This window comes from Tasmannia lanceolata, unplaced genomic scaffold (genome assembly GCF_043159265.1).
Source record: "Tasmannia lanceolata isolate RefF3 unplaced genomic scaffold, GAP_Taslan_0.1 ptg000023l, whole genome shotgun sequence".
Classification (NCBI taxonomy): domain Eukaryota; kingdom Viridiplantae; phylum Streptophyta; class Magnoliopsida; order Canellales; family Winteraceae; genus Tasmannia; species Tasmannia lanceolata.
In genome coordinates this window covers 3,155,180-3,180,438 of record NW_027518700.1, presented here as the reverse complement: position 1 = coordinate 3,180,438, position 25,259 = coordinate 3,155,180, and the positions used below count along the sequence as shown (strand labels likewise).

The 25,259-nt window shown below is 38.3% G+C and overlaps 1 protein-coding gene across 1 annotated transcript; it reads left to right on the top strand.

Annotated features, from left to right (window-relative positions):
* The first annotated feature begins 2,087 nt into the window (after positions 1–2,087).
* Positions 2,088–24,405, top strand: POL{LAMBDA} (DNA polymerase lambda (POLL)). The gene is made up of 14 exons (XM_077366633.1): positions 2,088–2,226; positions 3,945–4,082; positions 11,261–11,668; positions 11,971–12,049; positions 12,158–12,288; positions 13,823–13,885; positions 14,449–14,628; positions 14,731–14,784; positions 19,167–19,255; positions 19,565–19,655; positions 23,105–23,185; positions 23,721–23,788; positions 23,924–24,008; positions 24,096–24,405. The coding sequence occupies exons 1-14, from the start codon at positions 2,125–2,127 to the stop codon at positions 24,192–24,194; spliced, it is 1,668 nt and encodes a 555-aa protein (XP_077222748.1). The 5' UTR covers positions 2,088–2,124; the 3' UTR covers positions 24,195–24,405.
* The last annotated feature ends 854 nt before the right edge of the window (positions 24,406–25,259 follow it).

Here is a 25,259-nt window from a genome sequence, read left to right as displayed (position 1 = left end):
GCTCTGAAAATTGATGCCCATCAAAGGATGTCTTCAACAAACTTTGTGCCCTAGTTTTTTGGAGTCTCAACTATCAAATTACCTAAACATTCATATTTTCACACACACCCCCTTTTCCATTATTTCACCCTCTTTGTTTGTCTTTTCCTAATCCGTTTCCTTCGACGGGCGTAAAACAAAAATTTCTCCCATTTTTAGTGAAAAAATGGTTATAAAATTTGTTTTAGACCAATTTTAAGCGCGCCAGAATGACTGCATTTCCACCCCTTTTTGTTTGATTTTTCGTAAAAATGGTTTAATTATCATGTAAAGGCAAAAAATGGTGGAATTGCTGGGAAAGGAGGGGTTGGAAATATCATTTCACTTTCCCATTTTTAGGTTTGATTGTTTATCTTAAGCACTTTTATGGTTTTCTAACATGGAATGGTGATTTGCTAGCAGGACAATCGCCGAGCCAGTATGACGCCTGAAGATCCAAAGGAATGCCAATTGACAACATCACCCTATGTCTGAACTTGATTTACTAGTTAGTAGTTACTACTGCTTAACAAGTATGGAATGGACATAGTTAGCTCCATGGCAAAAGAATTTCAATGCTATTTCCCAAGTTTCCATTGTTGATGGAAAAAACTAAGACTTTCCATTTGCTTCGGTCTTCATGCCTGATGAATGCCATTTTAGAGATTTGTTTTAGTTTAATCTAGTAGGTCTTTGATATAACACGAGAAAAATCTGAAGATAAATGTACTCCAGGAGTTTTGTAATTTTGTCTAGGACCCTAGGTAAGTAATTTGATCTAATTAATGCTTTAGCATTTGGAAGTTGGCTTCCCTCGAAGAAACTATCTTGATTTCCTCTAATCTTCTTCTAATCACTCCGTATTCTGTTCCTGTCAAGATGGGTACCAGCAAAAATGTAAGCTCTGTTCACTTGTTTTCTAGCTGCAAGAAAAGAAAAGAAAGAAAAAGAATCTGACGTGAAAAACTGGAAAAGAAAGGAAAAGAAACTGTGAGAAAATTCTGTTGTTCACTTGGCCGAGAAAGGAAAAGAAAGTATGTAAGCAAAGTGGTTTTCTCAAGAAAGTGATTTTCTCATCCTTTTGGTGAGAAAATTTAGAGAGAAAGTGCAAGAAAGTTAGTTTTCCACGTCATTATTTATATTTTCCACCTATGTAATTCCGCTTTCCCGAGAAAATAAGTGAACTGTGGAAAATGTCAAATCATGTCCAATCACAGGAAAATTTGGCTTACTTTCTTCTCCTTTCTTTTCTCAAGAAGGCAAGTGAACATAGCCATAGGGAAGAATGCGAGTTTTCTTATTTGGCTCGTGATAACATCCAAAGCTACTTGGATTTTTCCATTCCAGTTAGTCGATCTAATTCCCAAACTGGTCGGAAATGCCTAACTTCATCTTAAAGATTCTTAGCATTTTCCTTTCTCAACACCTAAAACAGAGGTAGAAAGCCATTATTATAATGGATGCCTAACACGCCCTAGCTTGTAGAGGCTTCTGTACTGCACATCAAATGCATGGAAATTGGTACTCATGAAGATTTTGGGGGCTTGGCACATCCATGGCAGCTAACAAAAAATGATGATTTTGATCATCCAAATATGTGGGCCCCACTTAAAAGTGATAAATTCACCCCCTACTATGATGAAGTTACCCCGTATTTTTCAAAATGGATACTACAGTCCACACCATAGGATGATCCAAACCGCCCATTTGATGGGCCACAACGTAAATAGGTTTTGCCCCAAAAATCATTACCATAGGATGATACCAACCCTCCCATTTAAAGAGGTACTCACATTATGGAAACTTCTATAGATTAGACGGTTGGGATCATCCTATGCTAATGATTTTTGGGCATCACCTCTTTACGTTGTGGCCAATCAAATTGACTGTTTGAATCATCTTATGGTGTGGGCTGTACCGTCCATTTTGAAGAAAAATATGGGGGTGAATTCATCATAGAAGGAGGTGAATTTATAAAAATGATCAGAATAGAACACATAACTTTTGAGGCTCCCACGTGTTTGTTCCACTACAGAGCTTTGGCGGTTACAAATAAGGTCTGACTTTTCTTCTCCTTTTGTTTATTCCAACACGTGCGAAGTATTAATGGCGCCCAAGACAAGGAAGAAGGATGTAGTTCAGGAAGGAATGTTCAGTGGCATGATTGTCTTCTTAGTTGAAAATGGAGTTCAAACACGAAGATTACATGTATTCTCTTTCTTTATCTCTACTTCCTTATTTCTGGGACAAAATCAAAACCTACTAATATCCCCTTTTCAGCTTTTAGTTTCATATTGCATATTTTTAGGGTTTGCTTCATCTATCTCTAAGCATTTTATCTATTTGATTCTTGTTTAGAGACCCAAATGCCTTCTGAGAACTTTTCATCCTACTGTTTCTAGTAGTTATGGGTTCCTGCCCACATAATTCATATATTGAGAAAGTCTTATGATACTTACTAATGACCCAAATTCCAATTTTGAGAAATTCACACCCTTTTGTTTCATTTAGTTGTTTTGAGTTCCTGCCTTCATAATGCCTGTGTTTGGAATCAATTTCAAACTTGTTTCTGTTGACCAAAACCAAGGACCCAAATTCCTGTTTTGAGAACCTTTCATCCTACTGTTTCTAGTAGTTATGGGTTCCTGCTCACATAATTCATATATTGAGAAAGCCTTATGATACTTACTAAGGACCCGATTTTTAAATTTTGAGAAGTTCCACACCCTTCGTTTCATTTAGTTATTTTGAGTTCATGCCCTCATAATGCCGATGTTTGGAGTCAATTTCAAACTTGTCTTTGTTGACCAAAACCAAGGACCCAAATTCCTGTTTTGAGAACTTTTCATCCTACTGTTTCCAGTAGTTATGGGTTCCTGCCCACATAATTCATATATTGAGAAAGTCTTATGATACTTAACAAGGACCCAAATGCCTATTTTTAGAAATTCACACCTTTTTTTTTCATTTAGTTATTTTGAGTTCCTGCCCCCATAATGCCTATGTTTGGAAGATCTTATGATTCTTATCAATTTCAAACTTGTTTATGTTCACCAAAACCAAGGACCCAAATTCCTGTTTTGTGAAATTCACGCCCTGTTGTTTCATTTAATTATCATGAGTTCATGCACCCATAAACAGATGCTGTGAAAAGCTTATACTATTTATCAATTTGATTCTTCTTTGTGGGGATCAAATCAATGACCTAAAAGTGCATATTTTGTGAAGGTCTCACCTTTTTTTTCATTTAGTTACTTATGACGAATTCCTAACTCAATGCATGCCAATCCCATGAAAATTTTCTGCTCCTCATCAAGTTGTTTCTTTTTTGTGTGGGTCAGAGTCAGTGACCCTGTGCCTATTTTGTGAAATGCTCACTTTCACCCTATTGTTTCATTTACTTATGGGACTTCCTACTCCAGTAAATGGCTAAACTAGGAAAACCTTATGGGTAATTATCAACTCAATTCTTCTTGTGGAGACAAAATTCAATGACCCAACAGCGTGTTTTGATAAATTCTCACCTTATTCTTTCATTTGCTTGATTAAAATCCATACTTACAAAAATGGCTATAATGGCCATTAATAATGGTAACATCTTATTCCAAAAATGACTATACTGATATCATCTTATGCTGTTTGATTTCAAGCTTTGGAAGGCGAGAGCCATCTCTGTTGTATGGAATTGAACTTATAAATGTATATCCATAAATTAGTTTTGTACTTTTTTTTTCTTAGGAATTTATTGGTGTGTGTGTTTCGCGCGCGCACACATGCTCGCACGTGTGTGGTGACTTGTTTCCTATTATTTCATTTGTTCCTTGCTTTTTTTTATACAATTTCTTGCTTTACACTTACCATTCTAAAAAAAAATCTTGCTTTATACTTTATCCACCCTCACAAATTTCTACACTTCTTTCCTTTAGATTTGGAAGCAGAAGCTGATGCAAATGGGAGCTATAATTGAGGATCGCCTTTCAAAGAGGGTTACTCATATATTTGCTATGAACTCAAGCGCCCTTCTTCAGCAAGTGGGTCGTGGACGTCTAACACGTTTTAATGGAGTGAGCTTTTGTTGTTTTTGTTTTTGTTTTTGTTTTTGTCTTTGTTTTTTTTTTTTGTTATTGTGATACAAATACAATCAAGGGTGTTTGTCCAAAGAAATGTGATACACGTCCATTTCAAAAAAAAAAAAAAAAAATGTGGTACACACTTAATCACTCAAAAGATTAAGTTATCTCATGCACTTTCCTGTTTGGTGTAGTCAATGGAATCAAGCTTTATACTGAGACATGTGAGAGGATTCCCTAATGCGTGCACCGTAGAGGGCAACACATTAGAGCATTTTGCCTTTTTGATCGCTATATAGATTGGACACGCCTAGCTTGACAAAAGTATCCTGAAGAAGAGTAGGCCCTACAACCTTTGTAAAAATATCAGCAACTGATGTGATGAGGGAAGATACGGAATTATGAATGCCCCTTACCGAGCTTCTCCCTAACAAAGTGCACGTCAAAACCAATATGTTTGGTTCACTCATGATTCATGAATGATAGAGTCGGAGCCAATGTGGATAGCTGCTTTATTGTTGCAATGAAAAGCACCACTAGAAAATACTAACTCAGAGATGAGAGAACGAAGCCGTAGAAGCTCACATGTTCCATGAGACGTGACCCAATGTCATGCTTCAATACTAAACGGCGAAACAATGGACTGTTTCTTGCTCTTCCATGAAACAAGATTCCACCCTAGGAAGGCACAATATCCTATCGTAGAGCGATGATCTGTAGCAGACCCAGCCCAGTCTGTATTAGTGTAACTAATGACATCTAAATGACCATATTAATGATAAAGTCCACAGTCAGGGCTAAACTTGATGTAGCGAAGGTTGTGATGAATGGCAATTAGATTTTGAGAACGAGGAGCATCCATGAACCGACTAACCATGGTGAGAACAAAGGTGGTATCCGATCGAGTAATAATCAGGTAGATCAGACAAACAAACAGTCAATTCTACTCCTGTGGATCTATAAGATCACCCTCACTAGCATGGATGGAGTACTTCGGATCCATGAGGGAGTGAGAGGGTTTGCACACAATCATTTCTGTTATGAAATGAGAAATCAGAGAAGAAGAAGTGTATTGTATTCTCTGTGTATTATCATTCTATACACAATTACATATTTATAGACATTAAGCATACAATCAAATCCCTTGATTAGGGCAAATCAAATAAAGAGAATATTAGTCTAATAAGCAATAATCTAAAGATGGAATGTGAGAAGCTGGCAAGCAATACAAGGCAATATCTATACAAGGAAGTGTATCCTTTTCTTGCCGTCAACCACCGCCGCCGCCCCCCCCCCCCCCTCCCCGGCAGCAAACTCAAGATGTTGTTGGATGCATTTGAAGTTTGGAAATAAGAAAACGCAAATGGGAGGATGAATGAGACTTGGTGAATGAATAAATCAGCAATCTGATGTTCTGATGGTATAAACGGCAAGGAAATCGTCTTCCATAACACATGATAGCGAATAAAGTGACAGTCAACTTCAATGTGTTTGGTGCTTTCATGGAAGACATCATCGTGAGCGATTTGAATGGCACTTTTGTTATCACAGAAGAAAGGGGTAGGATCAGAAAGAGAAACACCCATGTCACGGAGAAGCCACCGTAACCAAATAACTTCAGTAGTAGAATGGGTAAGAGCACGATATTCATCTTCAACACTGGAACGAGCAACAACTGTTTGCTTCATGATTTTCCATGAAATAAGAGAATCTCCAAGAAAGACACAAAATCCTGTTGTGGAACGTCGATCGGTAACATCACCAGCATAATCAGCATCATCAAAGAATGCTTGAAGAGTAAGTGGTGACTTGGAAGAGTAAAGGATCCCTTGAAACATCGTGCCCTTGAGGTATCGTAAAATCCTGAGAACAGCGGCAAAATGAACAGAGCGAGGTTTGGCCATCAACTAACTGACAATCTGAACAGCATGACTGATATTAGGTCGGGTAATGGTGAAGTAGTTGAGACTCCCGACCAGCTGGCGATACAAAGTATGATTAGGAAGAAGGTTTCCATCAAAAGGTTGAAGCTTCACATTTAATTCAAGAGGAGTGTCTACTATCTTAGCATCAGTAAGACCGGCTCGACTAATAATATCAGATGCATACTTCACTTGTGAAAGAAAATATCCATTGGGCGTAGAATCAACTTCTATCCCAAAAAAGTAATGAAGAGTACCGAGATCTTTCATCTCAAAACATTTGTGCAAATGATTCTTAGTGTCATTAATGCCGCGTAGATTATAACCAGTAATAACCATATCATCAACATATAAAAGTAGAATGACGAGTCCACGGGTTGATCTTTGGATGAACATAGCAGAATCATATGCACTTTGAGAAAAACCATAGCGGAGAATGGCAGTACAAAATTTCTCAAACCAGGAGCGAGGGGCTTGTTTGAGACCATTTAAGGTACGACGGAGATTGCAAACTTGTCGAGGCTTGTGTGAAAGACCAAGAGGAGGCTGCATGTATACTTCTTCATGAAGATCACCATTGAGGAAGGCATTTTTAACATCCATTTAATGTAATGACCAGTGTCGAGTAGAGGCAATGGCAATAAGTGTTTGTACCGTCGTCATACTAGCAACAGGGGCAAATGTCTCCTCGTAGTCAATCCCGTACTCTTGGGTGAATCCTTTAGCAACAAGGCGGGCTTTGTACCTTTCAATTGATCCATCTCATTTGGTTTTGATCTTCTAAACCCATTTGCACCCTACAATAGACTTTCCAGGAGGAAGATCAACAAGTTCCCAAGTATTTTGTAAGGCTGTAAGCTCTTCTATCATAGCTTGCTGCCATTTCGGGTCAGAGGCAACCTCTCGGTAAGATTGAGGCTCATGAAGAGACAAAATAGTAGATAAAAAATAATGATAATCATTAAGTTTGGCTGGGGGATGGTGTTCGTGTTGCGGGTAGTGATGCATACGAACAATAGGTGATGGATCACTGGTTGAGTCAGCATTGTTGGTATTAGGAGTAAACTGGTCCAGAGCAGAATCAGGAGCCGTAAGATGATCTAGGACAGTAGGGGAACTATTAGGACTCACATGAGGTGTTAGAAGAAACATCAGGAAAGGGGTCCACTGGTTGAAAAGGCTGAGATGATGGAGTGGGGGAGATGGGATAAAATGGTATTTTTTTCCCAAAAGACATGCTGAGAAATTCGTAATTTTTTTTGCTTCAGGATCGTAGCAATGGTACCCTTTTTGCTGAATACCATAACCTAAAAATACACAAATGGCACTTCTTTTACCCAACTTATGTCGCTCTTGTGTAGGAAGAAGTACAAAACACGTGGAGCCGAACACGCGAAGTTCAAAGTAGTTAGGAAGAGAGTGATAAAGATGTTCAAAAGGGGATACGCCGGTTGTGATGGATGAGGGTATTCGATTAATGAGATAGACTGAAGTTTGAACAGCTTCACCCCAGAACTTGCGAGGGACAGAAGATGAGAGCAGTAGTGTTCGGGCAGTCTCAATAATATGACGATGCTTGCGTTCCGCTATTCCATTTTGTTCAGGTGTATCAGTACAAGACAATTGGGGAAGAGTACCCTCATTTTTTAGAAATGTATGAAATGAATTTGACATGTATTCTCCACCAGAGTCGGAACGAAAATTTTTAATAGATTTGGAAAATTGAATTTTTATCATAACAACAAATTCAGTATAAACACGTAAAAATTCAGAACGATATTGCAACAGATAAAGCCAAGTATAACTTGAAAAGTCATCAACAAAGATAACATAATATTGACTACCCCCCATAGAAGGGACATTAGTGGGTCCCCAAACATCAGAGTACATTTAGTCAAATGGAGATAAGGAAATAGAGGTACTTCTAGAAAAGGGCAATGCTGGTTGTTTACCCAGTTTACAATTGACACAACATAGTTCTTTTTCTGCTTATACTAGTCCTAACAACCTTTTATTGATCATATAACGAAGACGAGGTGTGGAAACAAGGCCCGGTCGGGAGTGCCATATCATGAAAGAAGAAGATCCTGGAGTGGAGGCAGCTATGAGGGATGGACGAAGAGTAGGAGGAATATGAAGTGCATCCAAGCGAAATAATCGACCAGTTTTACTGCCTGTCCCAACTTGCTTCCCCGTCAAGTGATCATGCACAACACATCCAGAAGAAGAAAAGATAACATGAAAACCATGATCACATAACTGACCTACAAAGATTAGATTCATTGATAATTTGGGAACAAGAAGAACGTCAGGCAAAGAAAGCATGGACGAGGATTCAATCATTCCAATGTGACTAGCAGTAATAGTGGATCCATCAGCGGTATGAATAACATGAGAAGTAATGGCTGAGAATTTTGGAATGAATTCATATCAAAGGTCACGTGATGAGAAGCACCAGAATAAATAAACCAACTATTCGAATAAATACCTGAGGGTGCCGAGAGGGCAGAGACAGGAGGAGTGACATTACCAATCTATGAGATAGCTTGCTGAATCATCTCTTGTACAAAATCTGGTGCAAGATGGCCATAAGGAGCAGAAGGATCAGATAGAGCCTTGTCAGGTGAAGCCGGAGCGGGAGCTGCAATATGTCGAGTGTCAAAAGTAGCCCCAAAGCGAGTAGTCCCTTTCTTTTTATTGCGCATATTATTGGAAGTGGGTGAAGGACAATTCTTAACCATATGTCCATATTCTTTACAATAAATGCATTGAATATTAGACATATCTTGATATCCCCAAGTGCGTTTTCCCTTCGAGTAGTTGCCTCTGGGATGAGAAGGGACAGCAAAGACTGAAGCTGGATTAGGAAGAAAACCTTTACGAGTTTGCTCAGCAAGTAACTCGGATAAGGCAGTATCAACCGTTGCAAGGGGCGAACGATGAAGAATAGTAGCACGAATTGTCTCAAAGTCATCCTGAAGAGCCATTAGAAATTGTACTAATCGCATTTCTTCACGATAATTGTACCACAATTCTGCACCGGTTGTCCATTTAGGTTCCATAAGGGCCAATTCATCTCAAATTATAGCCATTTGGGAATGAAATTCTGAAACAGATTGCCCTTTCTGATGTCTTAGTGAACGAAGATCTTGTTCCAACTTATATTTCCATGCAAAATCAGATTGCACATACCTACGAGACAAAAAATCCCAGACATCTTTGGCAGTTTCAAATCTGCCAAACTGCATACTAATGGATGGGACGACAGAGTTGGCGATCGAAGTAACAATCTTGTTGTTGTTTATTTCCCAATCATCAAATTTGGGATCATCCTTTGCTGGAAGTTTAGTATCGCCTGTGACATATTTCCAAAGGCCTTTTCCCTTCAAAAACCTTCGCATGAGAAAAGACCAATGGCTATAATTCATCCCATCCAATTTAACTGCAATGGGTTGAGTGATTTCAAAACTCATTATTTCTCAATTCTTCTCTAATGGGTTCAGCCAAGAGTGAGTACAGTAAAGTGAACCTTGATTGAGATGAAAAGACAAGGGAAGATCAGAGTCAAGAATCCGAGATGGATGGCTATGACAGAGGTGCACCACGTATAGTACAGAGGGAAAATAAGTGAAGTCCAGAGAGGGAAACAAAGCCTTATTTAATAAACAAAACCAATGAAAACAGGCATCTGATTATGCACTGATAAACAAAGGCTTTTAATAAAGCAACTGATAGGCAAGGCCTTATTTATTAAAGCCTTTGATAAAGGCTTTGACTGATTTTGCACTGGTTTTCAAAAGAAAACATGCACTATGAAGAAAAGAGAGAGGTTCTCACGTATGGAGCAACTCCTAGAAGGGGACAAAAAAAAGAAACTTATGAGGGTACTGTTATGAAAAGCAAGAGCAGTGGATGGTAAGAAAAACTCAAAAGACAGAACGATCGGACTGATTTTCAGAGAGCATGAAAAGAGACAAAGCAGAATAAAGGCAGGACTGATTTTCAGAGAACCGGACGAAGAACGGTTATTGAGTTGCTTGCAGAGAACCCGGGCAGTGGGAGCGCACGATGGATCGAGCCTTAATGCTCTGATACCATGTTATGAACTGAGAAATCGAAGCAAAAGAGAAATAAGAGAAGAAGAAGTGTATTGTATTCTCTGTGTATTATCATTCTATACACAATTACATATTTATAGACATTAAGCATACAATCAAATCCCTTGATTAGGGCAAATCAAATAAAGAGAATATTAGCCTAATAAGCAATAATCTAAAGATGGAATGTGAGAAGCTGCCAAGCAATACAAGGCAATATCTATATAAGTGTTTCCTTTTCTTGCCGTTAACAATTTCAATGTCGTTCAGGAGCTCAAGTGCACTTCTCTGAGAAAGAAAGATCTCTTTTCTAGATCGAGCAATCTCAAGACCTTGAAGAAACTTCCTGCTACCCAAATCCTTAACCTCAAAAATACGACCAAACTCCTCTTTTACATAATTAATGAAAGATGTATCCTCTCCAGTGAGGATAATGCCATCAACATATACTAGAAGGATAGTCCGGTCAGAGGTGAAAACAGCATGATCAAATTGACATTACCGAAAGCCATGTCACGTATTACTATGCTGAGATGGTGGAACCATCCTCATGGTGTCTGCTTCAGATCGTATAGACTTACAGAGGCGACACTCTTCTTCGTCCCCTTGAGGCAGAAAGCTAGGTGGAGGAGTCATATACACCTCTTTCTGCTAGGTGGAAGAGTCATACGCCTCTGTAGAGGGTTGGCATCATTGATGCCAGAATGAAGCCGAAAAAAGAAAAACAGCCAAAAAAGAAACAAAGGAGAGAAGGAGAAAAGATGGAGAAGGGTAAAGAAGTGTGTGTGGAATGCTTAAGGTGAGAAGAGACCTTCTTTGCCTTATATTAATGTAGAGAACATATTACAACTCAAACTTAGTGATCCAATGATGAAAATGTTAAGAGAATTTCTAATAATAGCATTGCTGGAATTCATTATTAAAAGAGAGACGCACCTCTCTTAACACTACTGGTGATCTAATTTAGCACATGGCCAAATCTCAGTGAGTCGCTGCAATTCTTAGAATCCCGATTCAACTTCTCCAATTTTCCGTTGCAAAGAAATGAAATCCCCCCTTAAAATATCATCTTTAGATTATATTTATTTCGGAATTGTATGTTACAAGCTTCAGTCCCTTGTTATCCTGAATTTTCTCTCACTGCCTGTTGCAGAATGTACTTCTTTACCAATGGTTGGAGGACAGCTTGAAACTTGGAGAAAAGGTGTCTGAGGATTCATATTATCTAGAAGTACAGCTAGAAAGAGTGAGTGAATCAGGCCAAACATTGGAGAAAATATGTTCTGAACCAGCCAAAGACCACAATTTAGGTGATGACGAATCATCGCCTTGCAAAAAGGCCAGAACTTGTGAGGATTCAAAAGTGGCAAGTGCAACGAATAGGGAAAGTAACAGAAAGACAGGTGACTACTTGACAGCGCCAGAACTTCAACTTACTGATATGAATGCCAGAGATGAAGATCCAAATTCTGCCAGAGATTCTTGTGAGCCGGTCGGCACCCGCCATATTTCTGATGCTGCGAATTCTAGTATCAATGACCCAGATTCTAAGCATGAGGAAGTAAGACCCGGTAACCATTGTTCTAATAAATGTTTGGAGACTTTTGGATCATTTTATTATTTATTTTTGGCTTAGCTGAATGGTGTTTCAAATTCTGGGTACCACTCAGGGTAACAGTTTATGGGGTGTTGATAAAATTTAATCGCTTTTTCATTTGTGACATATCCATTGAATCTCTTCGATGTCTTATGCTACAAGCTTCATACTATCAGAAGGGGGCTATAGATGTGGTTCCTTCACTTATTTTATGCGCTAGCTCAACATTCCTTTAGTTGGTTTCTGATTTGGTTGGCTATTTGCAGTCATCGTTGTTGTATAAACCACCTGACTTAAACAGGAATATTACTGAAATATTTGGAAAGCTTATCAACATATATAGAGGTAAGACTGCCATTTGATTTATTGATTCCTTGTACATGTTCTTATCCTTATCATACACCTGGGCTTTTAGGATTTGTTTTAATTTTGCTTTTATTTTCCTTACAAAAGCCCTAGGAGATGATCGGAGGTCATTCAGCTATTACAAGTCTATTCCAGTGATTGAAAAGTTATCTTTCAAAATTGAAAGTGTTGATCAGGTCAAGCACCTGCCCACAATTGGAAAGTCGATGCAGGATCATGTAAGTAAATAATTTTACTCCATCACCTTTACTCATTTACTAGGTGGTCTGAATAAATCCATATTTTCCATCCAAACCTGTTCTTGATACCATGGACCATTATATGCTGTTAAACTAAATTATCAAGTTGTATCTGAAAAATCAATTGTTGTTGCAGCAATTCATGTCGTCTTTTCTTTAAAAGGTCTATTATTGGAATTATTTTTATAAGATTGCTTTTTATACCTACTTATTTTGACTGATTGAAAGATTCTTTGCTTTCTGGTGACCTGCTATTCTTTCTTGTGGGTGGTTGTGCTTTCGTGTGGGTAGTGTTGCATTCTTGAAGATTTTATTGTCTTCCTATATTATTACTTCACAGAGGGGTTTCAATTGTTGTCAATGAACATGGTCGTCACTTAGGGAGAGACCATGGCAATGATAAAAGATGTGCAGAATTTCATGTGATGATGAGTCATACATGTGTGTGGACGTGTTTCAGTTTAGTAGTATGTGTTTCAAGCCAGGCATACATATCCTGTGATACCCAAATAAGGATACCGACATAGCCACAGCCACAGGAAAATGCTTTTTGATCAGGTCAAGCACCTGCCCATAATAAATCTAAAATAGTGCTTGTAATCTCACATACTTGAAGTTATAAATGCAAATATAAGACACAAGTTAAAAGCAAGGCATCAATGAAGTATTCTTGAAGTATCCGTACATCGTGTCTTGTCAAACATGGTAATTTGTCCTCTAGAAGTATCTGACTATCATCTGCAATATATACGAAACATGTTTCTTTCAATTGTAATTCGTTTTGAAAACTTTTTTCATGGGAATAATTTACTGGAATTTTTTCTATGGTGGATTTTTTTAAACCTCTTGCATAGCATGGGTGGGCCTTGGATTTTTTTTTACTGGAATTTTCACTTATATAAAAGAATGTGGGACGTGGGGTTGTAATATCAAGTTCCACGATTTCTCTTCCCTTCATCATTCTCTTCTCTGTCTCCTCCTTTCTCCATATGAAGTGGGTGGGTGGGCCCAACTTTTTCCACCTCATGTTTTGATTATGGTTGGGCCCACCATTTTATACCATGTTTTGATGGAGTGGACCCCACCATCTCCACTCAAGCCCATGCATATGTTGGGGCCCACCATTTTACACACATGGATGGGCCCACCATCTCCACCATACATAGAGTGGGGCCAATTGTTGGATGGCCCTAGTTGCACTCTGTCATCTCTGAACTTTCACTTATATAAAAGAATGTAGGACGCAGGGTTGGAATATCAAACTCCACGATTTTCTCTTCCCTCTCTCTCTCTCTCTCTCTCTCTCTCTCTCTCTCTCTCTCAAATGGGTGGGTGATCCATCATGTGGTTCAAAATGCTGATATTTATATCTTCCAATTTGATGGAAATCAATATATTTATGCTATCATATATTGCAAGTAGGTCACAAGTCACAACAATATAGTTATTAACTGATTCTTCATAGTACAAATTCACTTTGTTTTCATTAACTGAGATGCTAATACGTTTGCAGATTCATGAGATAGTGACTACCGAGAAGTTATCAAAGTTGGAGCATTTTGAGGCAGATGAAAAGGTGTTACACAGGTCCTTTGAAAACTAAACTTTTCTCTTTGAGAAATGCTGCCCCATTATTTTATTCTGTAAAACTGAACTTCACTCTCTGAGGAATGCCGTCTTGGTATTTTATTCCTCTACATATTACTTTTCTTGCCAAAATTAATTTTTACTGGCTTGGGAAATCTTGCTTCACCTATTCTATCATTCCAAACATTCATAGTACAAGCATACCATCTTTCATGTGGATTGAATCTGTTTGTAGTTATCCTCTGGATTGCCAGATAAATGAAGTATTTTATGCTTATAATGAAATATATCATACCTTGATCTGTGTTTTAGTGCAAAAAATATGTAAGAAAACTTTGAGCTAGATACACCAATTCTTAGCTGCTAGGGATGCCACGGGATGGTTTTAACATATGCCACACAAAACCTAATTGCATTGTCACCTAGATGCTTGTCATACTTAGACCCATCTGATGCTATATAATATGGTCACTAAGAATATGAATTAATTCTTTAGTTTTTAGACTCAGAGAGACTCACATTTTTTCTCTTGGTTTTACAAAAATCATGAAGGTGCGGACAGTTACTCTGTTTGGAGAAGTTTGGGGTATCGGTCCAGCCACTGCTCTCAAACTTTATGAAAAAGGCCACCGCACACTTGACGATCTGAAAACTGAGGATTCTTTAACAAGTGCTCAAAGGTTAGGGTTGAAATTTTTTGATGATATCAAGAAGCGGATACCAAGGCACGAGGTGTGATTACCATTTATTTCATGTAGATTTTGTTGTTCTTGATTTAATATTATTGTATTCATTTTGCATCTTAACATTGGTGCTCTTTTTCAATTTCTCTAGGTTAAAGATATGGAGGTTCTTTTACAGAAAGCTGCGCAAGATGTTTTGCCTGGGGTGAGCACTATGCAATCATACGCAGAAAGAGTCTGCTTAAGTTTGTCTTTAACTGCTTTATTCTCTCAAGTGGATTATCTTTAATAAGGATATTGTGTTCTATATTTGGCAAGAATCAATTGTATTATTACTTTCCCTCTGTTTTTTGAAAGATTTTTTAATGGTATTTTTTTTAATGGTAATTTTTTTTTTTTGAAAGATTGTAACGGGAAGCAACTGTTGATGAGAATATTAGCAAGGTTTCTGTTAAAGCATGCTTTTCATCATGTTGTGAGGTGTTATCTACTTTTCATCATTTAAAGTCTGTTTTGGTGCAACAAGTTAAAAAGTTCTCTCTCGCCCACAAGAGCCTCTCATTTGCTTTTGTTGAAAAATATAAAAGAAAGTCACCTTTATGCTTTTTCCTAAAACAGTAAAACACACTTATTGGGCCTCATTTCTGCCTCGTTACATTATCTGATCCATTGATCTGAACGGAAAAAATAAGTTTGTCCAAATGCTGTTGAGAACACCTTGATCAGATGATTATAGGCCCTTGATCCTTCAGGTCTTGTTCGAGGTTCCGGAAAGAAAAACAATACCATTGATTTTTTGTATTCCTTATCTTCTAGTTTCTGTTCGAGATAGGACTGGGTTGCCACATATGTTCTACAAGATCAACAGTCTTGATTTCACATATTCTCTCTTTCTTTTTCATCAACTTTAGCGATTTTTCTTCAGTACGACCGCATTGTAAAGAGGAGGAACCATATGGGGAATTTTATTGAACAGGCGTGCAGCCATGAGACCTCCGAGCTTGAATACAATGTGACCGTCTTGGCACCAAGGAAGTCATTGGTTTAGAGGCCTCAGGAGGTCATTTGGGTGTGGAGCTGGTGGGTGGTGTTTAAGAGTCAATGACCATTAAGAAGTGGAAGAGGTGGCTTCTCTTTCATGTCCAGACAGACGTCAAAGTTGGTATGCTTGTCGGGTTTTTCGACAGTAGGTGAGGAGTCTTCGAGGCAAAAGAGGTTAGTAGGGGATCCGGAGGCTTGTACATGGCAGGAGAGGGTGTCCTTCGGCGAGCTTCTGAAACATCTCTGTTGTTTACCAATCTATAACATACCATTGTACATTGTCTTTCTATCTATCTATCTAAACATCTCTGTTCACATTCTACATCTCTGTTTCTATGCAATATCACTAATGCTGCTATTTTGTTTTCTTCGTCATTTCATCTCCTCCCTTCCATTATGTTAGTGCTAAAAATAGTTATCGTGAAATAACAGAAAGGCACTAAGCGAACCAAATATAGTTTGTTTTTTTCTGATAAGTCATTCCATTGTTTTCCTTGTTCATTGGCCGTTGCTGCACTGCGTTTCTCCTCCTTTTTAATTTCATCTCCTCCCCTGTTTCCTTTTTAACTTTATCTCCAATCTTCAATCCCAGTGCAGCATGGCTGATGAAGACACTCACTCTAAGTCTGTCTTTCCATGACTTATTCAATTTTTTTTTTTTGAGAGATGACAATTTTATTGATATTAGAAAGGCATTGGGGACCAAGAGTCCCGTCCTACATTACAAAACATCAATACGACTGGTCTGGGCATACCCAGAGCCAGGTAATGTATTCCTAAAAGAACACCTTCACACCCAAAAAATTAAGGTTTCCTTCACTATACCATTCAGTCTTACCTATATCTCATCAGATCCTTTAAATTCCAAGATTTACTTCATAAGTTAGTACCAATATTAACAAGACGCTAAAAGATTATAGCACCAGAAGCGGACCCACCCAAAAAGCTCTTTGTCCCACCATCAGCTCGACGTAGACAAAAACAGAAACCTTACCCAGAGCATTTTTCCAATTCCTCCAGAATGGAATTTAGTTCGTCCAGGACCAAATCTTCCTCCAAATCTTTTTCTTCTTCATTTGGATTCCTATTTTCCGAATTCTCTGCTCTTAAGGTCCAATCCTCCAGCCTTCGAATCCCAACCTATTTTTTTGCTTCCCATTCCAGCCTGCTTTCCTTTCTCATGGATTTAACAAAGAGAGGGTGTTTATGCAGAGGCTTTTGGGTTTCTTTCACATCATATAGACCCGTTAAGTTAAAGAAAACCTCCCTCTCCTTATGGCCTCTCTCTTGAAAATAGTCCATTCCTTTTTTCAAAAATTGGCCGATTTCCTCTCTGGCCGTGGGAGAGGATTTGGAGGCCTTTTCTTCATTATAGCTCAATCCCTTGATACGAAGGAGAAGTTCCTCTCGAGATAGAGTATCAGAGAACCGCTTCCTTTTCCTCCTTGATCCTACGGAAGAGGAGGGGGTGAAGTGGGAAGGTTGATTCTGATCCATTCTCCCAAATATTTGAACAAAACTTCCAAGGTTAAAGACACATAGATAACCGTCAAAGGATTCTAGCGCCCAGGCATGAAAGCCAAAACTCACCCCCACAACACACGTGGAACGAATGTGCCAACCTAGAGATACACTCGGTTATGGCACCAGAAACTTCCTGACCAAAAAATTTGCCTTCTCGAATGCCAAAGATCATAAGACAAAAACTCCTGAGTTCACGTAAGTATCGATCAAAAGTCCTTAGCAAGTAGCCTGACATTTTGCAACCCGTCCCTTCCATATCCCGAGGTACCATAAATGAGCTAATAAAATGAAAGATGGCTACAACCCCTCTCAAGGTAGGATCTGACCTCCATCTTGACCTTTCCAAATGCCAAAAAACATTTTAGACAACCACAATAATCATTCGAAACACCCCAACCTAAAAACTTTTTCACCTTTCGATGAAATAGAATTATAATTCCAGTACAAGAGCCTTTATAGTAGTAAGATCCTCATCTGACAGATATTTTGAATTTTTCTACCTTTCTTCTGCACAGGACTCTAATCACAGGCTATCTAACTCGACCAGAATGGAAGCTAGAGAAAATCCCAATTGTTCGCCCAGATACAGTACAGGCCCTAGATGCCAAATCTCGATACCGTGGTAGGCCAAAAATACCTTTTTGATGTACAAGGTTTTTCCTTGCTAGCCCCACTCGGTCAGTAAAAGATGAAAACGTAGGCCCAATTTTGGAAGGAGCACCCTGCTCCTTTCCCGCCCAAACTCCAGATGATTTGAATTTTGAAAACAGGGGGCCCTGCTCCGACGATTCGATGGTTTTTCCACCGCCTGGACCATCGTCTGCTCGTCCGGGGTTCTCCAACCCAGGATTCAGAGGCTTAGCCAGAGGGAAAAGGGGTCCTTGAACTAAGGAAAAAGCACAAGGATCCCAAGGATCAGCTTCAGAAGTTGAATGAGGTCCCTTTGACTTCTGAAGTAGGATTCCCACAGTGTAACAATGACCAGAAATCCATAAACTAACGAAGGGATAACTCAATTTCCATCTCGGTGTGAGGATTTTGACCGATACAAAACTCATACATTGATTATGGTTACCTTCCATTTTAACCTCTAGGACCGGTCTAAAGAGATTTCCCAAGCCTTCAACTGTTGAGGTAGCCCATACTTGCAGAGGAATACCATAAATATTGACCCACAACACCTCGGAGCCCTGGACAAAATCTTGATTTCAGATGGATAGGGAGAGTAGAATGCTTCCGCAAGCCTCGTCTTTCTTGGCCAGAACTCCAGAGGCCATCTCTGCCGAGGAAACATAAATAAGATTCCGTCCTTTGATAGGAAAGAAGGACAGGGAAGGGTAGGGTAGGAATGTCCCAACAGTTTTTCGCCCAGAGCCATAGATTCTGGATGGATCCAGATAAATCTTTTCGTTTTCGTACTAAACACGCACTTAGGATATTAAGTCTCGTTTTCACCTCTGAGCCCGAGATAGATAGGGACGGTATTCCTCCTTCAACAAAAGGAGTAACAAGTCCTGAATCCGGCCAGGCCACAATACCCGAGTCGGCAGGGTTTGTGGGCTCACCCAGAGATGAGAAATTTCGCTTTTTATCCAGGTCGCACTAGCCACATCTATCCCGCCATTTAAAATTTAAGTAGTTGCAGGAACAGCAGTACCAATCCCCCAGTCACCACAGCAATTTCACTTTGGTTTTGATTCTTTCTTCTTTCTTCTTCTTTTCTTTTCCTCTTCTCTTCTCGTGGCACCATTAATATTTACTTCTCCATTTAAAGTTACCGTAACCACAAGATGAGCAAGACCAATCCCCCGGCCGTCTATCCAACATCCTCTCAGTTTTCTTCGTCGTAGTACCAGCTTTCATTAATTTTGTTTTTTCATTTTTATCTTTACCTCGATGAAAGATGGGCTCCATGACTTATTCAAATTGTCTGAGTTTTAACTGTGTTTGCTATGTTACTATAATTTATTGAATATTTCTGGGAGGATCTCAGTAACTATGATGAATTCTTTGGTATTGAAGGTGGTTGTTGTTTGTGGGGGATCGTACAGACGTGGAAAAGCTACATGCGGCGACCTGGATATCATAATGACACATCCTGATGGAAAAAGGTGCAAATGCTCCTTTGTTACATTGATAGTTTTAAAGTATGATGCATTAATTATTTGTGATGGCCCCCCTAGGTGGAGTAGATAAAATGTTTGATCTTTTGGGCACAATATAATATCTCTAGTTCCAGAGACAAACCAACAAAAGTGCCCCTTGTTTTATTCCTCACCTTTCTTGGTTTGCCCATGCTGTATCTGGAAGATAAAATGTTTGCTGTCTCAAAACTAAATTAATTCCTGTCTTCTCTTTTCCATTAGTTCTAGTTTAAGCAATCATTTGGAAACCTAACCCTTCATTTTTTATACCTGCAGTCATAAAGGCTTCCTACTTCGATATGTTCAATATTTGAAGGATATCAAGTTTTTGAGAGAAGATTTGGTCTTTAGTAATCACAGCATGGAGGTAAAAGTTTCTCATATGTTGGAAAAGTGCTAACTGTAGACAAACATTTCTCTAATTTTAATGTGCTAGTTGTTAGAGGCTAGGTGTGTCTCTCGTATCTCAGATAAAATGCACTCTCAACCATCAATTCATTTAAAATTTTCTTATGTTAACTCTCTCTCTCTGTATATATATATATATATATATATATATATATATATATATATATATATATATATGAGAAAACGGTTTCTACACACAAGTGTAGATAAGTTATCTACACACTAGCTTAAAATACAGTGGGGGCATATTGTTTGGGTGATCCAAACCATTCATTTGATTGGCCCTCACATAGATAGGGTGTCCACAAAAAATCAGCTCCATAGGAAACATGGGATGATCTTTTTAAAGTCAGATGGGGAATTAAGAATTTCGATTTTCAAGAATTTTTTTAATTATAGGCAGAATATTGAAACTCCGCCTCCACGTATGATTGAAGTGTGTGTTTTATTTTGTCACTATTTTCACTGCACTATGGCTGGGCTTTCAAGTATGGGCTACTTTCATCCCACTCTAGGGTCAACCCATTCACACAACAAACTTGTACGGCACCATACTCTGAATAGCTTTATATGATTTCTCTTGTTTGGGAAATGATAATAGGAGACGCTCCAAATGAGACACTTGATAACACGCCACCACCTAAGTTACGCTAAGCAGGCCCACGTGGAACGTACGATGACATGATGGTAACCATTAACAACTTGAATAGCACAGCCATTAATGGGATGGCTGCGATTCATGTTGAAAAGTGCAAACTTTTAGAAAGGGAAATGATAAATTCGTCCCTTTTTCTACTTGGTAGAGCCTTTCTTTAGTGTAAAAGAAAAAAGGATGAATACATCACTTCCCTTGTACAGAACTACGCTATCTTCATATGTGGGGCCTATGATCGCTTAGATAGGCGAGTATAACGCGTGTGTTTTCAGCAAATTCCATCTCATACTATAATTCCCACTCATTATTTTTAATTGGAGATATCCTTGCAAACGAATAAATAGATGATGCTTTTGATTTGCAGAGTTGGAAAGTCTCACGTATTTGTTTTTGAAAACTATTTCTTTTTCAACTATGGACTCTCTCCTTCCAGATTTCGGAGGTTAGGGTTTCTCTCTCCATCTCTCTCATTTTTTCTTCCTTTTTGATTATTATCGTTGTTAGAATATATTCGTTTTCTTTTGTTTTTGTCAGAGGCGTCTAGATTTAACAGCTAACTTTTAAAAGTGTGGGTGGGAGGATCTTTGACTTGCTTTTTTTTTTCTGTCTGCTTTATTTTGGTTAGGGTTTCTTTTCATTAAATGTTAAAGCTTTTTTATTTTCCTCTTTTGTACGATCAGTTCTGTTTTGAGATTCTTTGATTTTCAGTCAGTGTCTTTTTTTGGTCCCTCCATCTTCACTCCTCTTTTTTCTAATTGGTCGTCTTCTTAATAACCTAAAAAGCCCTTATTTTCTATCTCTAAAAACCCTCATGTACTCTCTCTTTCTCTGTAGCATGTTGTGAGAAATCATGTACCCATTCTTCACTTTTGACTTAGCGATTTTGCTTCTGTGTAGGTTTTGGACCCTTTTTCCGTCTTAATCCAGCACTTTCTCTTTAATTTGGTCGATCTTTTTCTTTCTTTTCTTGTTTAGGAATAGGATTTATGGACCGTACTCAATACCATCTGAACCTCTATTGTAATTGTCAGGATCAAATGAGCTTCTAAGATGTGTACACGTGAGAATGCTTGCCCTGGCACGATCCAAATGGAACACGCGATTGCTTCGGATTGATGATTTCCCGATTTCATGACTGATTCGGATCCTGATTTCCCATCCCCTTCGATCCTCACTAGAATTTGATAGCTTTTAAAAGTTAGCTGCGAAATCTAGACGCCTCTGACAAAAACAAAAGAAAACGAATATATTCTAACGACGATAATAATCAAAAAGGAAGAAAAAATGAGAGAGATGGAGAGAGAAACCCTAACCTTCGAAATCTGGAAAGAGAAAGAGTCCGTAATTGAAAAAGATATAGTTTTCAAAATCAATACATGAGACTTTCCAACTTTGCAAATCAAAAGCATCATCTATTTATTCGTTTGCAAGGATATCTCCAATTAAAAATAATGAGCGGAAATTATAGTATGAGATGGAATTTGCTGAAAACACACGCGTTATACTCGCCTATCTAAGCGATCATAGGCCCCGCATATGAAGATAGCGTAGTTATGTACAAGGGAAGTGATATATTCATCCTTTTTTCTTTTACACTAAAGAAAGGCTCTACCAAGTAAAAAAAAGTGATGTATTCATTTCCCTTTCTAAAAGTTTGCACTTTTCAAAATGAATCGCAGCCATCCGATTATTGCTGTGTTATTCAAGTTGTTAATGGTTACCATCACGTCATCATACATTCCACGTGGGCCTGCTTAGCGTAACTTGTGACTTCCCAAAGGAAAATGGCATGTTGGGTGCAAATGGGTCTATATGGTGAAGTACATGGTTGATGGGCCCATAGAGGTAAGTATGCTTTATGTTGCATGTCTAGAAGATTTAAATTAATTTCATGTTGAATACTAGAATAGAAGTTTCCCACGCAAGGACAATTGAAACAATATGATTTTTCTATTTCTCTTTTGATTTTGGAATTAGGGTATGTCATACAACTTAAAAATATCATTTAAAGACATGTAACTCTGTTGTACTGACACCATACTCTGCTCTCTGAGTTCATTTGGTGTATGATATACGTCTAGGGGAGTACCACTGAGGAGGATAGCTGCTTTATAAACAGATTTTTTATCCATTGTTCATAATGTAGAAACTTGTTGCTTGGTGAAACAGTCACTTGATGGATGGCCTTGAAAAAAGATGGAGGTTTAGACTTTAGACCAAGCATAAAGATAGTGTTTTTTTTTCATATGTGCCTTGTAGCATCTTGTTTTCCATATACTCCTTAACCCATATATTATTTAATCTATTAGTCTTGAAATATTTTTGTGTCAATGCAATATCCTTTGGCCCCTTTCATACCTTGAAATTGAACCACTTTACTGTCAAAGGTGGCTGTGCTCCATTCTTGATTGAAAAGGTGATGACTTGAATTTTCTGGAAATTAGGCTTTGAACTCCTAGGCTTTTGTCCAAACGGACTGTGGAGATGGTATATTCCCAGATTTAATTAAGAAGAATCCATCCTAGGCTTTTGCCCAAACAAACCGTATGTATATGGTATATTCCTAGATTTACTGGAGAAGGATCCTTTTGGCATGCCCTCCTTCAAGATTATAAAGTGTACTTGTAGACATTAATTATCTACATCCAAATAATATTATTTCCATAATTTTTTCTTCAGTTGGTTGACTTCTTTCATACTCTTATTTCATGTATTCATTTACCCATACTTTTGTTTCTGCTCAACATACACAGGGAACTGATTCGGGGGTTGATACATACTTTGGTCTTTGCACATATCCTGGTCGAGAGCAGCGGCACCGCATAGATTTGAAGGTATCATAACAATCCTGCTACCTTTAAAAAAAAAAAATTAACAATTTCCAAGTTAATCTTTGAAAGAGATGGCTAGTTTGTTGCTTCAATATTCTGTCAGCAGAATGACAGTTAAAGTAGAATTATGTCATAGCATGAAATCATTTTGATTGGTCTAACCGCTGCAAATAAAGTGTTAAATGGTCCTATTTTAGACGTGATTGGTGTAGTCTTTATAATTATGCCGTGGGTTGCACTTTCTTCTAGCATCATTGGTGCAGCATTTTTATACTTCTATTACATCCAACTATGTAATATGGCACTTTTAGGTTGGTCGACCTAATTGGAAATTATTTTAGAAGAAAAGGTGAAAGGGGCTGAAATGAAATTTATTTTAATTGACTTGTATTAATTGAGGTGGAACTAGCAACTAAAACTCGTCATTTTCCCAGTTGGCCAAGATAAACCCTATGAAGAATTTGTGAATGGCAAAATAATAACCATTGTATATTTGTTTTGCATCCACTAAAAATGTACTTTATGATTTCTTTTACAGGTTTACCCAAGGGATATATATGCTTTTGGACTAATACATTGGACAGGGAATGATGTACTAAATAGAAGGTATGCTCATCTTTCCATATAGTGATTTAAGGAGACGTATCTCAGGAGTTATTAAGTATTGAATTCATTCTCCTTTCTATTTCCCTGCTGTTTACACTAAAAAATGAAATAACATTGAATAACAATGTGTTGCAGGTTGAGGTTACTGGCAGACTCCAAAGGCTATAGACTTGATGATACAGGGCTATTTCTAGCTACCCAGAGTTCTTCAGGGAAACGGGTATCCCAAAATGAACTTAGTTTGATAACATTTTCCATGATTCACATATATGCTTAGCAATTTAGTATATCTCAATTTTCTATGCAGGGTGCAAGATCGAGTACAAGTTTGAGTTGTAAAACAGAAAGAGAGGTGTTTGATGTCCTTGGATTTCCTTGGCTGGAACCTCCTGAGAGGAATCTGTAAGCAGAATTGATCCTTTTTGTATGTACATTACACAAGCAGTCTTGCAAAATAGCCTAGTTTTCACCTTGTACTGTTTAAATGTACATGGGCATCTGCAGTCTACAATTTGAACATGGAATGTATAGTGAATGGGAAAGCTTGTGCTGGGCTTGTTTTTTGAGGAGAAGGACACGGTATTTTTGTTGAATGGCGAGAATGACACGGTATTAAAAACGCGTGTTGTTTTACTTGACAATAATGGTGACTAGTCCAGTGCAGATGGCACATGTTTATGTAATCTAGGCCATTCATCTCAAGGGACCATTGTAGATGGATCATAGGCCAAAAACCACACCATCAGACAAATCTCACTGTCTGGTTAGAGAACTTCTTGAGGTCATTTGGTGTATGATGGGAGGACTTCTATCCCTTCCATCTCATGGGACTTACATTCCGCCAATGGGAGGGGGGGTGGGGGGGGGAAGGAAAATTACGTGGGTGAGAATGAAAAATGAATAAAAATAGTCGTTTTGTTGTCAAGAAAAGGAAAAGAATCTAAGCCCAAAAAGTTGTTGAAATGGAAAATGTATGAAAAATGGTTGTTTTGTTGTAAGAAAAAGAAAAGATTCTAAGCCTAAAAGTTGTTATCTTTTCTCCATGCCCAAATTCCTCATCTCACAACTGGATTTTGAAAGTGAGAAAACATGCCTGTCTTTCTTTTCACGTCAGCCAACTTTCTCTTGGCATCATTTTCTCACTCCACTAGAGTGGTTTAACAAAACATTCGGATTTCTGTCTTTTAGGAAAAATGAGATGCTTTTCACTTTCCTACGGATCCAAATTGAAAGTTGGCGGATGGAATAGAAGAACTCCCATAAGCAGTTAGGAACTGGGGCCTTCTATCATCCCATTTGGGGATGGTTGGATGATCAGTGCAGATAACATAGATGTGCCACTTCGCACTTGTATCAGGTTTTCAATGTTATATTGCCAATTCAATAAAGGGGTTTAGCTGATGTGGCATCCAAATGCCAAGCGAAACCCCTAAGCCACCCGGCTTTTGTGCTGGCAAACAGACCCCAATGG